General features: G+C 40.3%; 1 protein-coding gene across 4 annotated transcripts in view; it reads right to left on the minus strand.

Annotated features, from left to right (window-relative positions):
• The window catches only part of mtcl2 (microtubule crosslinking factor 2), a 107,539-nt gene that overhangs the window by 80,855 nt on the left and 8,938 nt on the right, over positions 1 to 17,746 (minus strand). For all 4 annotated transcript variants that reach the window (XM_067591634.1, XM_067591632.1, XM_067591635.1 and 1 more), the window contains 2 exons: positions 15,866 to 15,967; positions 14,962 to 15,084 (listed from right to left, as the gene is read on the minus strand). In XM_067591634.1, coding sequence (XP_067447735.1) covers positions 14,962 to 15,084; positions 15,866 to 15,967 — 225 coding nt within the window. The remainder of the gene's footprint in view (positions 1 to 14,961; positions 15,085 to 15,865; positions 15,968 to 17,746) is intronic.

The raw sequence follows: 17,746 nt of genomic DNA on the forward strand, positions 1-17,746 counted from the left end.
AGGGACTCTTAAATAATGTGTTTGCAGCAACAACAGCTGACAATATTTTGTCCTGTGGAGCTTTTGGCTGATTATGGTGAACGATTTATAGCAGAATACACTGTGATGATTTGTGAAAATTCTGGTGCCAGTTGTATTTCTCAAAGGAAAACATTTATTGTGGTTAAAATCAGTTATGGTTATGATTCTCAGTGTTTCATAAAATATGTCAAAGAAATAACGCTGCTAACATGAAATAACATGATTTCACTCGTTAAGCACCACATAACAGCATTTAATGTCCAACACTGAAAATAAACCAAAAAAAAAAAAAAAACTTAAGTGGACAAAATGGTGTTCAACAACTGCTTTAATTTGTATCACGCTCAGTCAGAGTCTTTTGGTTATTAAAAAGGGTCACATAAAAGGCTAAGTGCAGATAAAAGGGAGTCATTTGCCTTAATAAAGTCTCATTTTTACTTCAAACTGATTGCGTTAGCTCTATTGAAATTAAATAGGGCTTTTATCCTAAAAGACTGTATTAGATTTGATGAGATGAAACTTTAATGATTCCTATCGGGAGTTGAGTAGATGGATCTATCCAATTTTAGAGAATAACGTCTGTGTTAAATCAATAACTCAATAGCTCATAAATGTACTTAGACACCATTTACTTCAATGAGGATTTAATTTAGTGAGCCTTTAGTATCTGATGATTTAAGAGTTTTATCTTACTTTTATGACTTTTAACAATTAGCGTGTATGGGAGTTATTCACTATTCACAATCATTTTACTAATAAGAACTCTGTATTTTACTTCCTATGGTCTCTTCAGAAATGATGTAATCCTCTTGTAGTACTGCTCGGCAGCTGCCTTCATTTGACTATATGGAAAGAAGGTGAAAGGTCGGTCAGTTCAGATGTCCTATGATATCACTTGGTAATTTCTGTGCTGAAATGACTTTAACTATGTGGTGCAGGAACCTAACATAAATGAAAATGTCCATTTTTATTTAATAGCTAAAAACAGCATAAATAACAGTAATGGAAAGTATGATATACAAATATCACACTTGCATATAAATTGGTTTAATATGGGTCAATGTCAATATAATACAGTATATTTTGTTTTCAGTGTGGAGGGAAGTCTGAGTAAATCTGAACAGTAACTGCAGCTCTGTGATCATTTGTATTTCTCTAACTGCATCTGCATAATTAATACTTTTATAGTTTGTGATTATATATGAGTAGCTGTCTGCATGTGTTTCTTTTTGTTGTGTGTGTCTGGTGTCTGTTTGGTTCACGCTTGTACAATTTGTGTCTCACTGCTCATCTGCAGCATCTCTGCAAACACAATTTGTAAATGTGTGTATTTACTGTGTGCCAGAATGTCTGAGTATGAATGTGTGTTTGTCTGAACCAGCGCCAGTGTGCAGCTGAGTCCCACAATGCCCCACTGTACTGCCCACTCTAACCAGTGGCTCCCTGGGCTCCACCATGCACACTCCAATTCATTTTTTTCATGTGTGTGTTTGTGTGTGTAGACTGTGTATTTCTTCTCCTCTTTGTACACCTCCTGTGCTTCTCTCTTGTTTCAATAGTTCCTAATAGTTCCTCTTGTACTCTTGTCATTTCTCTTACAGTGCCTCGTCTCTTTGTCACACTGCATCTCTTTCCATTTATTTCTCAGTTGTACCCAAGCGGGTAGCTACTGGTCTGAAAAGTGAAGCCAATGCGGAAGTGCCTTAAACCTGCATGCTCTCTAATGGCCAGCAGGGGGCGACTTCACTGGTTGCAAAAAGAAGTCTGTTTGTATAGAAGGCTATGAGAAAATGACCCTAATTCTCACTTGATTTATTACCTCAGTAAACACTTTCCTAACGAGTTCATGGTAAAAACAGCATGATGTTCATTTTGTAAATTATGGTCCCATTTAGAGTAAAATAGACAATAAAGCAGCGTATCGTAACATAACGTAACCATGGCGTAACCCCAGATATAGGCGTAGCTGCTGCTATTTCAGCGTGTTTTCTGTTCATGAAAGTTAATTTTAACATTTTGATCATCTAAAAAAGTCTTGTTCAGCATTTGGTTGTACTAATAGACCCTTGGCTGTCCCATTTTTCTGATGAGTACATTTAGTTTTAATGGTTTTAGGCCTGTTTTGCACAAGTGAAAATTAGCATCAGCATTAGCATTATCACAGTTAACCATAGACTGTAAATGCACTGTGCTAACCAAGCTAGCAGCTAGCGCTAAGTTCAGCTCCACCCTCTATTTCTAAATATGGCTATTTCTGGCTCCAAAAATCAAAGATGGCGACGTTCAAATCACTAACCTCATGGCAGTCCACAAACTAATGGGTGGTGTCACGGTGACTGCATCCATAATTTTTTACAGTCTATGGTTTTAGCCAAATCTCACATTGCTACTCTCTATCATTAGTGGTCCAACCAAATTCCATTTCATGAAAACTTTTCCATTTGTTGGTCTAAACACTCGTATTACTAATTCTGTAATGTAATGCTATTGTTTATTCTACATCCTAATGTTGACAGTGTACTATTTTTGTAGTTAGTATTGAATAAATAAATGCATAGCACTCTATCAATGCCTAATCAATCAAACTCTTACTTTCACATTCAATTCAACCTCAAACCACAGCCTAGATGCTTTTATAATGATTTTGTTATGAAATGTTTTACAGCTGTACAGCAGCGGCTCATTCACTTCACACATATTGTGTATTCCATTGTACATTGTAACAGTGTCCATCAACACTACACTCAAAGACCCTCAATTTGGCTATAAGTTGTGACAACACAGTTGCTTATTGGTGAAATTAGATAGCTGCTGACAACGAAATTAGTTTTTCCTCTTAAAAAATGGGTTTTTTGCATTGATCTACGACTGAATTCTGAGTAAGTTTCCACTCAAAAGTCTTGACGTTTCTCATGAACATCGTAAATACAACCGCACCTGAAGGCACCAACACTGTAATTACAGGGTTAGCATGTAGCATGCAACTCATTGGCCTGGTTCCAGATCACTGAATAACCACCCGCATTTCCAATGTGTTATTTCAACTGGTTGGTGAAACAAATGACCAATCAGAGCTTAGTGGGCAGGAGTAAAAATGGTAACGTCATCTTCCTTCAGCGCATATGCCACCAAATACACACAAAAGTTCACTAAAATCCCTGCACAGCCTGATGCTGTAGTTCTTGGTTGGTAAATACATTTCATCAACAGAAAATGAAATGTTGTTGATTGACAGGCGACCTCTGGGATGTGCAGGAACACGACAGCAGTGAGCACTGAGTAGTAAATATGGAGATGAAATAAGAGATAAAAGGATCTCACCGACTACCTCTTCAACCAAAAGGACATTTTTGCATATCAATTTACTCCCTCTGTCTCTCTCTCAAGCAGATCGACCGCTTCCTTAGAACAATAGCTTCACACTGTACATCAGCATCCGTGTATTAAAAACACACAGTTCTTAATGTGTGTTTGCTGAAAGCTCCCAGAGCTTTATGTGTATTGATTTGGACAGAAACGGTGATTGATTAACTCTTAATTTTGATCAGTGCATCAATATCGTAAACAAAAAACAGCTTTTATTAATGGGATGTTTTCAACACATGGGCCTCTGTTTCTCCTCCTCCTCCTCTTCTGTTCACTTCTATAATGTCCTCCCCTTCAACACTCCTTTGTCAGCCTTTGATTCCTGATAAATGCTTTATTGTTCTTCTATGTTAAAGGAAACGTGAAGGAATTTAATGCCATTGAAGCTGTGGTTTTACCCAGCAACAGAGCTATAGGATTTAATTAGCATTCAGTCGGGGTGCTGCAGAGCTTGGTGAGAAACTGTGTGAATGTGTGTGTATGTGTGTGGATGTGTTAAGGAGATTGTGTGTGTGTATGTGTGTGTGTGTGTGTGTGTGTGAGAGAGAAAGTACGAAATAAGGACAGAAGGAAAAAACATCAAACCTAGAGGCAGAGAGAGTGAGGGTTTCTTGACTGTTCCTTTACTCACACACAACAAAACACACAATACACACACACACACACACACACACACACACACACAAACACACTGGCCACAGGGCAAACAGCAGTATCATTCAACAAGTGGCAGTTAGTCATCAAAAGGATCTCTTTCGTGTACACTGTGCGTGGTTGTGTGTTTGATTGCATTCAACAACCAGAGCCTTGTTCCTCCTGTTATCCAGCCTGTCTGCATTAGGCTGCACAACACACACACACACACACACACACACACACACACACACACACACACACACACACGCAAACACGCACACACACGCGCACACATGTAAAACTCTTTGATAAAATCTACAGGGAGGGAAGTCGTTAGAGAGATGACCGTTATGGAAACACAGCAGCTTAGTGTGTGTGTGTGTGTGTACATGCGTGTGTGAGAGAGTATGTGCGTGTGTGTGTGTGGTGTGTGGGGGGTTGTGTGTGTCTTATCTTTGTAGGATCAAACTGAGGGGCTTTCTGCCTGGTCCCTGCTTCTTCAAAAGGCTTCATTAGATCAAGGTTAGAATTAGATTTCAGTTAATGTTAGTGTAAAGGTTGTGGTTGGACAGTACGTAGCATGTGGTGGTTAAGATAAGAGGCTGCGTCACTGAGGGTCCTCACAACTATAGAGGCACACATTTAAGTGTGTATGTCGAGAAAGATGAGCCGACATAAACACAGAAACAAAACACCGAAAGAATCATATATTACATTCATTTCTTTCATTTATTTAATGTATATAAAGCTTTTAAATTAAACCTATGATGCTGAATACAAAAAATTATCTGTCATGTTACACATTTACACTTTAATTAAGCAATACTCTAAGTTTTTGAGAAATACTCATTTGTTTTCTTAAACCTGTAACTGATTTCTTTGGCAACTTGGGGGCGGGAACAAGCTGACATGAAGAACTCACTAGAAAACTGTTTACGTACCCAGCAGTTATATGGAGCATTCATTTGGAGTCGTATTTCTGAAGTTCAATATTTTCTTTTATTTTAGCACAGTTTTGGTCTCCACCAACTCCAGTGGGAATTAAATGGCTCTTTAGCTGCTAAATACTCCACTGTGTTCGTCAATTAGTCATTAACTTTTGTCTGTCTGCCATTTGGTGCCGGGAGGTAATGTGATGTACAGTGGGTTGTTAGAACTTTTAGCTCCAAACAGCTGCCTTCTGTGTCTGGAAACAAAATGATGAGAGCGGTGAGAGTGAACCAAAACAGTAAAGTCGGCTGCTGAAAAACCAAAACAATGAGCTAAATAACGGAGTCCGGTGATAATTCTGTTATGTTTCATCGCAACAAGTGACCCTGTTCAGATACAAGTAGTCATGTGGTCCATTAATGTTGATTATAACTGCCTTAATAAACAGTTAAACAAGAAGATGGACGTCAATTTCATCTCTGTGCCTAAACGTGTTTTCAGGTGATGCTCTTTGACATCGGCCACATTCGATGCTACCAACAACCTGCCTACAGTTGGCTCCTATCCACTTACTCTAACCTCATCACTTAGCTTAACAGAGTGGGTTTTAGCTTAAAATAGAAGGCTTAGCCGTGGTATCAAGTTGAAAAAGTTAACCTGTTGCCAAGTCAGCTGGCAGTGGTTTACAAGAGCGCCCTCTCTCTCCGTACTGCTGCCAACTACCTCTATGATATAGGAGCTTAGTGCAAACTCTGGCAGCATGTGTAAACAGCTAATTCTTGGATGTATTGGTGGGTAGTTTACTGATTAACAAGTAACAAAGCACAGAAAACCAATGTGGAGATAGTGGGAGGTGTATTTTTCTTCATTCATGGAGGCTATAAGTTTCTCACTGCTTTCAGTCTTTGTGCAAAGTTAAGCTAAACACATCCTGGACGAATCTCTCTACTGAATACACAGAGATGAAATGACTTTATCTGATTTCTTTATCCAACACCTGATATATTCCACAAAACATTAGAGAATTCCTTTAACATGCATACATTGTTTTTTATATTCTCACGAGGAAATTCATCCTCTAGATACAACCTGTTCTTACTGTTTAGGAGCGGTGGGCGGTGACAGTACTGCACTCCACAATCTTGCTCAAGGGCAATGGCAGAAGTACTTCTAACACCTACTGAAACATTCATGTCTGTTGGTGTGGGAGGAAACATGTAAACTCAAGAAAGGCTTCAGTCAGCCCCGATGGGGTTTGAAATCAGGACCTTCTTGCTGTGAGGAGACAGTAACGACCACAGAGCCACTCTGCTCAAAACCAATTTATTACACCACTTTGGCTCTGTCCACTTCAAAAAAACAAGCTCCAGACGACTCCTTTGTTGTTTTGAAAGGTAATTTGTGGCTGAAAGCATTTTGAGTGAGTTTGTCATGGTGTTGTTCTTTTCAAATTTACCAGGAACATTAACATTTTATTTCCTGAATACATGTCGGAACCACAGTTTTGTTTATGGATGCCCTTTCACTCGTCTGTCTATCTTAGAGTTTCCCGCAGTGGTTTAGCTTCTCTGTTGTCAAGTAAACTAAGAACATAACCATTTATACTGACTGAGACACTCCTCTAATCTGCAGTTTTATTCACCACAGCACTCCTCAGTGGTTCAGTCCTGCATGTTGTTTGTCAAATCACAGACTGTAGCTTCATGTCGGGGAACGACGACAGAGACTGAAAAGCTTCTTACAGGCCTCAACCTTGGAGGTGACTATACTGTTTTTTAATGAGCTATGAAATGTGCTTACAAAGTGCTGCTCTCTGTGGAATTATCGACTGCCTACTGTTTAGCTGAACCTCTCAGTTTATCATAGAGGAGAGTATTGCAGAATCAGCTCATAGCTGTACTGTCAGATAAGGAGTGTTTTTGAAAAAAAAAAAACTCTCTTTCATAATCACATCAGTGGTTCTAAAACGGCTGACAAACCAAAATAGGCTGCTGCTCTGCCTCTATATGGTTTCATTACGTATTGGACATGTTTGACTTCATTTTTTTTGTTGCAACACATTCAGTCAATATCAAATGAACAACTAACACAGTCATATTTCACAAGATAATGAACCAGACATGTCTGGGGAGAAAGGAGTGTTCATTTGTTTTACTCAAGTGACAGAGAAACCCGAAAATACAAGATAAAGTATCACAAACAAAATTTCACTCAAGCAAAAGTATTTAACTGCTATCAGTTTAACTACTACTATCACATTTGAATGTTAAATGTGGTCGAGGTGTTAAGTCTATATTTTTACTTTTATCTCTTGGGTTTGGCTTGTTAGCTTTTTTATGACTAATCCATCAGATTTTATGAGCTTTTGTTTTTCATGCGCAGTTTGCATCTGCAAAGTAACAAATACAGTAACCACAGCCAAGATAAATGCAAAAGGTTGTAAAAAAAATGGGGTTTCCATAAAAAATATAGTACTGCTTCTGTAACATCCTCCATAGATTTAATATTTCCCTCAGATCAGCATGTGTGCAAGCCAGAGAGCGGCTGTTAGCTTTAGAAATACCTTGGTTAGGCAAATAGCTGACACAACTTCATACCGCATATAAAATAATGGATGACAGCTTGGACGACAAACACATTTCTGGTTCTGTGACAATCCAACAAGGCATCGGTGTTCATATTTGTGCTTGTCATCTCTCTCAGTGTGTATCTGCACTGTGAGTTTCCTGCGGGAGCCTCGTATTGCATCATTTCATCACTGCTGTATTCGTGCTATAATGTGAAGCTGTCAGAACTCTTGACGAGAAGAAGCAGCTTTACAGCCCTGGAACCAAACCACAACACTTCTTACCATGTATCAATCAAACATGTCTGATGTAAGAGAACCATAGTTGGGGACAAGTACAAACTAAATTTCCATATCGCTACTGCAGCTGCTTTTATGCTCACAATTTATGATTTGTGCATTCGAGAGTCATAAAATACTTCCGAAAATAAGAGAACAGTTTATATACTTTAACGACTTACTCAAAAGAATCAGAGGGTTTGTGAGGAGACTGTGAATACCTCAGAGGTAACTTTGGTGTTGATGTTTAGTTTTGATGCTGATGACCTTTTTGACATTCATCCAACACTCCGGCCTCTCAACACCCATTTAGAGGATGTTACATCACAAGTAATCTGCTTCATGTCTATATATAAAACCATTATGTGTGAAAGAGAGGAAGAGAGAGAGAGCCACTGGCGTGACAGCTGTTCCAGTACAGGCTGTGATCCATCTATCTTTGGATAGAGACAGAGAGAGAGAGAGAGAGAGAGAGGGTGAGAGAGAGAGGGGGGGGGTGAGAGGGGACAGGGGTGATAGAATGTGATGTATTCCCACAATCCTTGGCATGTTGTTTGGCATCCTCTCACCTCCAATATCCCCCAACCATCATCCAGTCAATCTGTCCGTTCATACACACACACACACACAGGCTTCCATCCAGGTGTGAAGACACACTACTTGACTTGACTATTATAACTCATTTTTCACCTGCCGCAGCAAAACATCCCTGGATTGTTTACAAGTGGTCCAAAATGCTGCTGCTAAACTCTTAACCAGGTCCTCCGAAAGGTCTCATGTGACACAGACTGTGATTGCTCTTCACTGGCTCGCCATTAAATTCAGAATCCAATTCAAAGTTCTTGTGATCATCTGTAGAGCTCTGCATGGTCAGGCACCTGCCTACATTAGAGATCCACTGAAGCCATGTGACACCTGCAGGTCTCTAAGGTCGTCTGATCAGGGTTTGCTGGTTGTTCCTCCATCTGAGCTTAAAACTAGAGGAGACACCTTTAAAAAAAAAAGCTCAAGACCCATTTGTTCACACTTGCCTTTGTGTATTTTTTCTATTTATTCTGTGTCAGTGTGTTTTGTCTGTATGTATGTTTACGCTTTATTTCCTCTGTGAACCACTTTGTGACGTCTCTGCTCTTGAAAGGTGCTACATAAATAAAGTTACTTACTTGATATCATAGCTGTAATATTAATAGTTGCAGTAGTAGTGGATGGGCCTGCAAATAATGATTATTTCTAGTTCTATTTATCCATCGATTATCTTTTCAATTAATCATTCAGTCAATGAACTGTCAAAACATAATCTGTTGGCTTGACACGCTGTTAATGGAAAAACCTTCTGTTGTGAAGAAGTGATAGGAAATGTAATGTGTCACCTTATTAGCGGAGCTGATAGCGGTGCTATCCTTCAATAACAACAGGTCTACACAACAAGATATGGAGGTATTTGGAGCTGTCTGGTCCACGTATGAGTTATAAATACTGAAGAGAGGAATAGTAGAAGCAGAAACAGCCAGTGAGAGATGTTCGATGAAGAGATGTAGACAGCAGGCTCTTACTGCATTTTCTGCAAACCAGCACACTTCCAACAGAAGGTAAACAACTTATTTTATCTTGGCAATGCCAGTCGACTGCTCGCCGCATTGCTCAGCGCGACCGTTTAAAAACCCTAATAGTGGAAAATAGCCGTGACAGACTCTCAGGGGATGTGGCGACGACTTCAAATTGCTTGTTTTGGGCAACCAAACATCCAAAAATCAAACATATTCAATTTTCAATAGTATAAAGCAGAGACAGGCTGCAGTGTATCCCATCTGAGAAGCTAAAAGTAAACGCATCATCATCATGACACACACACACACACAGAGAAACCACATTTCCTACTGGCAGCAGGGATGTAAAGTGTGACACTGGCATGGAAACTGTACTTCCTACAGTGTGCATCACACGTGGCGCATAAGTGGAGGTTGGGATGTGTGTGTGTGTGCATGTGTGTGTATGTGTGTGATAGAGAGAGAGAGAGAGATGCAAGAGCAACACTTTCCTGGAGCTCATACAGTACATCCACTAAACTGAATCCAATTTTAGCTTTCTCTCTCTCTCTCACACACACACACACACACACGCAGTACATACATATGGAGATGGGGCTGTGAGCTGGCCCTTGTCAGATAAAAGTACCGGATACCGCTTCCTTCCCAGCTCTAATCTAACGACTGTGTGTGTGTGCTTTGGTGCTTGTGGAGACCAGTTTTAGTGTGTGAGAGTGAGGACGTTTTTGGAAAGTTAAGACATTTGACTGATCCTCACTTCTTCAAAGGGCTGCTTGAAGATTAAAAAGGTTAAATTTAGAATTAGATGTGGGTTAGGTTAGGTTAAGTTCAGGGTTTGGGTGTTGCGATGGTTAAGGGTTAGCGTTACAGGTTAGCTAATGTATTACGCCAATTAGGGTACGCACAAGTATAGCAGTACAAATGTGTGTCTGTGGGAGAGCGAGAGAGGGAGGATGAGCTCATAGGAAGTCATACCGTGACAGAACTGAGCTGAACAAAATAAAGAAGTGAGAAAACAGAGGAGGATAACAGAGAAGAGGAAGGACAGAAATATAAATGAAGATGCACAGAGAGAGATACATTTAACTGTGAGCCCACTGGATACTGGACTACTTCATATCAGTAGATAATGTTTCTATTACCTATATGGCACAAACTGAACACAGGTGCCGCATGTAGCATAAATATTATACATAACTCTATAAAGCCGTTCCTGGTTTACAGCCATCACTGTGGTGGTTTCTCCTTATATGGGCAACCACAATGAAGTTCAACGCTGCTTACAGTCTGCGCTAAGCTATGCTAAACAGTTCATGGACCACTCTCTATCCTGCACATCCAGCTTCTCCTCTAACATCTGGTAAGACAGCAAACAAGCAGATGACTATAACTTCAAATGATCAGTTCACTCCAATTGTAATGCAGATAGTCATTACAACAATATAATAAATGTAAAGATCATTTTGTTTGAAATTGAGATAAATGGAATTGCTTTCACCTCTACTGTACTGGGGTGAAGGCAGAAATGTCAGCAGTGCATATCTCAAAACAAAACTACCTAAATTGCTGGATACAACTAGCTCAAAATAGAGAAATGTGTCTTTTTGTAATGCAGTTCCATTTACTGCGTACTTGTTTCAATACATACTTCTAATATTGCAGGATGAAAACACCTGGTCGACATCATAACTGTGTCAGAAAGTTTACAATCAGCCCTTTAAGTCCGACACAAAACTAATTCTCTTTGGAAATATGGTGAAGTACCACTGAGCTGACATCATGAGAATCCTAACAACTATTTCCTCTGTATCTGTGTGTGTGTGTGTGTGTGCGTCCAGATGTCTGTAGCCTGTGGGAATGAGAGCAGTGTGTGAGTGGGACAGGAAATGATGTCAGAAATTCTCATGGAGATTCTATGGTCCCCAAAACCCTGCACACACACACACACACACACACCCACCCACACACACACACACACACCCACACACCCACACACACACACACACACACACACACCCACACACACACCCGCACACACACCCGCACAAAGTCACATTAAAGCTGGCACACACACTTTATGAAACAGCACAAATAACAGCATGTGATGTACATTAAAAAGAGATGTTTTTGTCACGATATAGTCATGTGACAAACACACAATCTTCCTATTTCTCCATTTCTCTTAGTTCTCGTTCTGTCTTCCCTCCATCTCTCTTTAACACTCTGACAGTCCCCCGTCGTCTCCCTGGAGGAGCGCTAAAGGTCATATGAACAGTTGGACAGAAAGCCAGAGGAGGACAGAGGAGCAGAATGAGGGACGGAGGAGGAGGACGAGATGGGGGTGTGAGAGAGTTCATACGTGTTTGTTTTTGTGTCATCTGTATACATGTGCATGTGAGTCATCAAATCAGGGCCTTAAAGCATCAACTGCAGTTAAGCCAATTACTTTTGTAAAGCAGCTCAGTGCAGAGCAGCTCAGTGAGTCAAGGTCAAGTTGGACCATAAAGTGCAACGCTCACTGGGCGTGTCCACCAGCTGCACTTCCAACGCTAAGGAAACATCCCTAAAACATCTCGTCATATCCAAAAATCATCAACCAAGGTTTGTCTGATGTAACAAGGGCGGAGTCTGGTAGCGTAAAAAAAAAAGAGTTTTGGAGTAAACACTTTAAACAGTATGAACACTATGTGCAGTAAATGAAGCATTTTCTGATCTGTGCTCATTGCAAAAGGAGTCCAGCATCTTCTGGCAGCACGAAATAAGACATTATGGGTATTTGAGGACAAACAATTCAGGTGAAAATTAGTTTAAATAAATTAGATTCTTTTAAAGTGCTTACTTGTGACTTGTTTTGGCTTGTGACCTCTGAATACAAAGAAATGTCTACTTGTCTAAACCCCTTGTCACAGGTTGCATGTGTTCTCCAGCTTAAGTTAAACCAACGAGATGTTTTCTGTCATTTTAGAGGTTTAAGTTTCCTTCTCTGATAATTATCATCTTGTGAAGCCTTGGCAGGGTCCCCATCCCCGTGTTGGACACTGCTGGCTTACATATTTTAGAGAGGACCGCCTGATAACTGTAAAAAACTGCCAAGTTTTTATCTGTTTTATTATAATCTGTGTCATTAGAAGAAGCAGAAGAGTCTCAGATGAATGTTTAGATTCAATTAGAATTGATAGTTTTATGTTGTAATACAGCACATAATGAGGCTTCATACAGTATAAACTCATGACACAACTCTTAACAGTGGTAGACCGTCTATGCGAATGTTACATACTAACACTTTAAGAAACACTACAGTGACTGAGTGCATTATCTGAGGTTTTTATCACTTGCTTTTGTGTTGAAGGTCAGAAAGCTTTTACAGTTTTTTATATTGAGTATTGATACTTGAGTTTAAGTGCATTCAGACTGCTCAACGTTTACAGTCCTTGTCCTTTTTTTTTTTTTTCTTCTACTGCTGTTAAAGTTATTTTCCACTAGAGTTGAATCACTGCTGAGTCACAGAGGCAGGAGTGCCTGTTTTCACAAGGCTAATGATAATGCTACCAGAATAAACACAGGAGTGACTGTGAGAGGCTTGTAAAAGAGAAGCTTAGCGTGGGCTTAATACATGCATGCACACACACACACACACACACACACACGGGACAGCGTGGTGTATTTTGACCTGGCGTCTGAGTCTTTGGCCCTGGTGACAATCAGCCATGTGTTGAGGGAGACACAGAGAGGGGTCAGGTTTGTCTCCCAGCTGTGTATTTTTTCCAAGTTTCCTGTGTTAATGATCCGTCTTTGCTAAAGCAGCCAACAGATGCTGGCTTACTCGCTTTTTTTTTTTTTTTCTTTTTCTTTCTCAAGCTTTGTCTCTCTCTCTTTCTCATCTCTGACTTCACTCTCACACTCTTTATCCCGACGCTCCCATTGGCTATTACAGATTTAAATTCAAGTCAGACCTCCATTCAAATCGACTCTATTAAATGCAACTAATCCTTCTTGAATAATTCCTTGTCTTCCCCTCCTCTGTATTTGTTGCTGTCTTTGATTTTTGCTAAGTTTCTCTTTTTCCTTTTCAGTCTTTTTTTTCCCCTGACTCCCCCCCCCTCCCCCCCACCTCATCCTCTCACTCTCATTGGCTAATTTGAATTTTCAAACACTGACCAATCCCCCTTTTTTCCTTTCCAGTCTAAACACCCACCCACAAGAGTCACAGGATGTACCCTCATCCTTTTCCCTCCTTCCTTCCTTCCTTCCATCCTTCCCTCGTTTTTTTTTTCCTTCCTTCTTCCAAAAACAACCAGATGGTGAGACAGCAGCAGAGAGACAGACAGCAACAGCAGGCGGAGGGCCCTTAGAGAGTGACATCACAGTCTCTCTCTCACACACACACTCGCTCTCTCTCTCTCTGTTGAGTTATAAAGGCCTCATTGTATCTTCTATCACATGGAAAATGTTGGAGGAACGCTGTGAATTTGACGGAGTGTATCCACAGTTCAGGGTCAGTGTGACAAAAACATGCAGTAGCTTTACGCTGCGCTCGGTGTGTTTGTGTGTAACTGACCTTTATCAAGGATTCCTGAGGTGACTGGTGTGTGTGTGCGCGTACAGTTCTGTGAAGGACGCTTGTAAAAAGCGGATCTTTACTGTATCTGTGTGTGTTTGTGAAAGTGATCTTTAGCTGAGGATTAATGAGGCGTTCAGTGTCTCTAAGTCAGTGTGATAATCAGTCCATATGTGTTTAAAACAGGGAAATTCCTTCAACTAATAAGATGAAGCCTGACCTCATCACAGTCTCGTGACTTCCATATTGTGAAGAAAACAGGTCACTAGAACTGTCTCGCAACACATAAGCATCATGCAAAACAAAATGTAGCATGTATAACACCTTCTGGGAGACACATTTGAGGTCCTATGAGGCAAAAGTTATTTTTAGTTATGTTTTGGTCACATCACCACCAACACATCAGACTGATTTTCCTGTTCAGAATATTTCTGCTTGCTAGCTTGCTAACTAGGAGTGCAATGATATGAAACAAGGAGCTCACAGTTTGGAGTGATACAAAATTCAGGGTTTATTGTTCAATTCACTCAATATTTTAACAAATTTGGAGTGAAAAGAAACTTTGCACAAAATTAGGTGTGTAATGTTTAATAGATTATCAGCATAGGTGGGTTTTAGTGCGTGTACGTGTACATTATAGAATATGTTCAATGAAAAAAGGAGCTTTTGTACAAGCAGATCTTTATCTACGTAAAACTAAACTGAAGAATTAAAATGTCTAATTGAGAATGTCTTTATATTTCAATTTCTGCAGGACAAAGGCTTTTAGCAGAGGTTGAATTAGCTCACAGTAGAGACTAAAGACAGCTCACTGTGTCCCAGTCAACTACGTTTGAAAATAAATCTACTTCAGGAACTTTGACGTCAATAAACCGACTTACAGATATCTCAATTTCTCTATCCTGCTTCTTATATACTTTAATATACTGAATCTTTTGCATGCACACAGCTAATCTGCAGCTGCTGAAAACACTGTGGCACAGCTTCAGAGTAGTCTATTCATTTCAATCAGTCTCTCTCAAACACACACACACACACACACATACACAAACACTTACTTTGACGTCTTGCTCCAGCGTTCGTATCAGTTCTCCGTCCACCTGCCCTGTTTGGGCCACGCGGAGGGAGCGCCGCTCTGCCTTCCTCAGCCGGTACTGCAGGATGCGGCAGGTCTTGTTTGCCTGAGAAACAGAAGCGAGGTCAGGAGATGATGTTACATGTCGTCTGTCTTTGTTTTCATCTTCGCTTATTGTGCCTTCAAGGAGAATTCGCCCTGCGGCGGCCGTTACAATACAACAGAATAAATAAAATATATATAGACAGACACAATCCAAAACAAAAAAAAAACACATAAAACAAAGCCCGAGAGGCAGGAGACAAAAACGTATGCAAACAACCTTAAATTGAAACTCTGCAGATTCAGAAACAGAGCTGTATTATGTTTCTGCCAATGCAGACCCAACATTTCCTACTGCAGCAGCTTCACATAAAAACAGTCCAGCTGCCTACAAAGCAAGGTTATTTTTGGCATTTTTTAACAGCAAATCAGTCTGAATTATTTCAGGGTATAATGGAATAAGAGGAAACAGCCACAGTGAGCTGTTAGCTGAAGAGTTGCAGGCGACAGGCTGCACATACTAACTTCTCAGCAAGGTAACCAACTTCTTCCACTGTGCCCTGTTGTGAGGGGAAATATTTGCACTATGCAGCATGACACCAGATGCCAGATCATGGTATGATGGAAAAAGGCCTTTGTTTCACTGACTTCTTTATTCAAACAATATGAGTTTGTTTGGCTGCACAGCGAACACATAAATCAAAGAAGACAAATGCCCGCTTGATCAACTGCCGACTATCTTATTTGCCAGATTTGCAGCCTGAGTTATACATTTAAAGTTCCTGAACAAGAGATCAAAGAAAGCTCAGATAGAACAAAAGACCGAGCTCTGTCTACACATGTACCTGCTCCAGCTGTTGCCGTAGTTCCTGCAGCTGGTAGACGTCTTCTTCCATGTACATGTCCCTCATCTCCAGCATCTCAGACCTCAACTCCTCCATCTCATCCTGGAGACAGTGAAGAAGAGACAGTGTATCAGTCATTGGAACATGAAACGTTGTGAGCCAGGTGCAGCCTGCAGAGAAAGAGCTGTTAACTGTACGTACTGCAGAGACTCGGAGCGTGATGACAGTATTCTGCACATATGTGGGTCATAAAGGAATCCTTTTACGCTTAATAGTCATCTTATAGCATCCTTACCATAAATACAAGATTATAATCATCATCAAAAACTCATCTACCGTTAATTGTGTCAGGTAATCCATCCCATCAATCACTCGCTCATTAGCCGCTACATCTTCCTCTTCATCATCCTCATTATCGAGACAACCATTACAACAATTAGCGTCTTCTTAAAATGAGCTGCGACGTAATATTCTCTCAAGTTTGATAAAAGGGGTCATCAGAAACAGAGAACTACACGGACTCATAAGCTACACAGTAATATGAGACTGTATTGATTCTCCTTTCTCTCTCTCTGCCACTCAGGAGGTAGCACAAAGGAGGTCAAATGTCAGGGTCGGGTTATTGGATTACCTTAGGGGAAACTCTTAACAGTCCCTGCAGGGAAATTGAGTCTTTGCAGCAAAGCATGTTAAGAGCAAAGGAAAGGAAATTCCTACACTGAACACATAGAAATGTGCGTTTTTGTATGGAACAGAATTGGAAAAATAACACTTAAAAATAATCTTGTACATGCATATGATTCATTCACAGCCCCGTTGTTATCTACTACTCTTTTAGACTTGTTAAAGAAGAGATTATTTATTAATTTCAGCCTGCCAGTATGAATTGCATCATCTCTCTCAACTGTATTTAAGGTGCAGCTCGTGTCTGCAATGAAATTTACCACAACCCACTACGAGAGGACTGGGTCACTGGGCTTTATGGGACAGTAAGAGGGTTGTTACACCACAGTGTGTTTCTCAGAGTGTATACTGTGTGTGTTGTGTGTGTGTGTGTGTATGAAATGCAAGCATAATAAGCAAAAGGAGTACAAGAGGCTGTAGTAGTAGTAGTAGTGCTCTCATAATTTACTACAGTGGAGAATGTGGGTCAGCTTCTGCAGAGCTCCATCTGTAGCAACAACGAGCTCTGGGGATGTGTCCATGTGTGTGTGTGTGTGTGTGTGTGTGTGTAATAAGAAATCAAGACAAAGAGTGACTGTGAGTAGGGTGTGTCTATGCTTCTACAACCTAGAGCAATGGTTCTCAAAGTGCGGTCCAGGGACTCCCAGGGGTCCTTGATATGAAAAAGTCTGAGAACCACTGGCCTCCAGTATAAACAGCTTGTGTGTGTGTGAGTATATGGATCATAAACATGCTAACAATTGAGGTAAGGTGTGTGTTACAACATGCAGCAAGATGTGTGTGTGTGTGTGTGTGTGTGTGAGTGTGTGTGTGTGTGTGTGTGTGTGTGTGTGTGTATACTCTTGTGAAAGAGATTTGTTGATTGAGCTGAAATAGACTGCAGCAAGAAGCAATCTGCAAGACACTGACCACTGCACTACACATCTGCAATACAGAGGAGAGAGGCAGAGAGGAAATGAAAGGAACAAAAAGGAAAGAGAAGGAAAAAAGGAGGGAGTGTAAATGGTAAAAAACAACAACAATGTAAAACACAAGGAATGAAAAGAGGGTAACTCAAAAGGAAGAAAAGAAAAGACAATGAAAGATAAGAAAAGTAAAGAGGAAGAAGGACAAGAAAAGAAAGGAGAAGAGGAAAATGGAAAATAAAGACGAGGAGAAAGAAAGAAAGAAAGAAAGAAATTCACAAAAAGAAGTAGA

The sequence above is a fragment of the Thunnus thynnus genome, chromosome 6 (assembly GCF_963924715.1).
Source record: "Thunnus thynnus chromosome 6, fThuThy2.1, whole genome shotgun sequence".
In the NCBI taxonomy this organism is placed as follows: domain Eukaryota; kingdom Metazoa; phylum Chordata; class Actinopteri; order Scombriformes; family Scombridae; genus Thunnus; species Thunnus thynnus.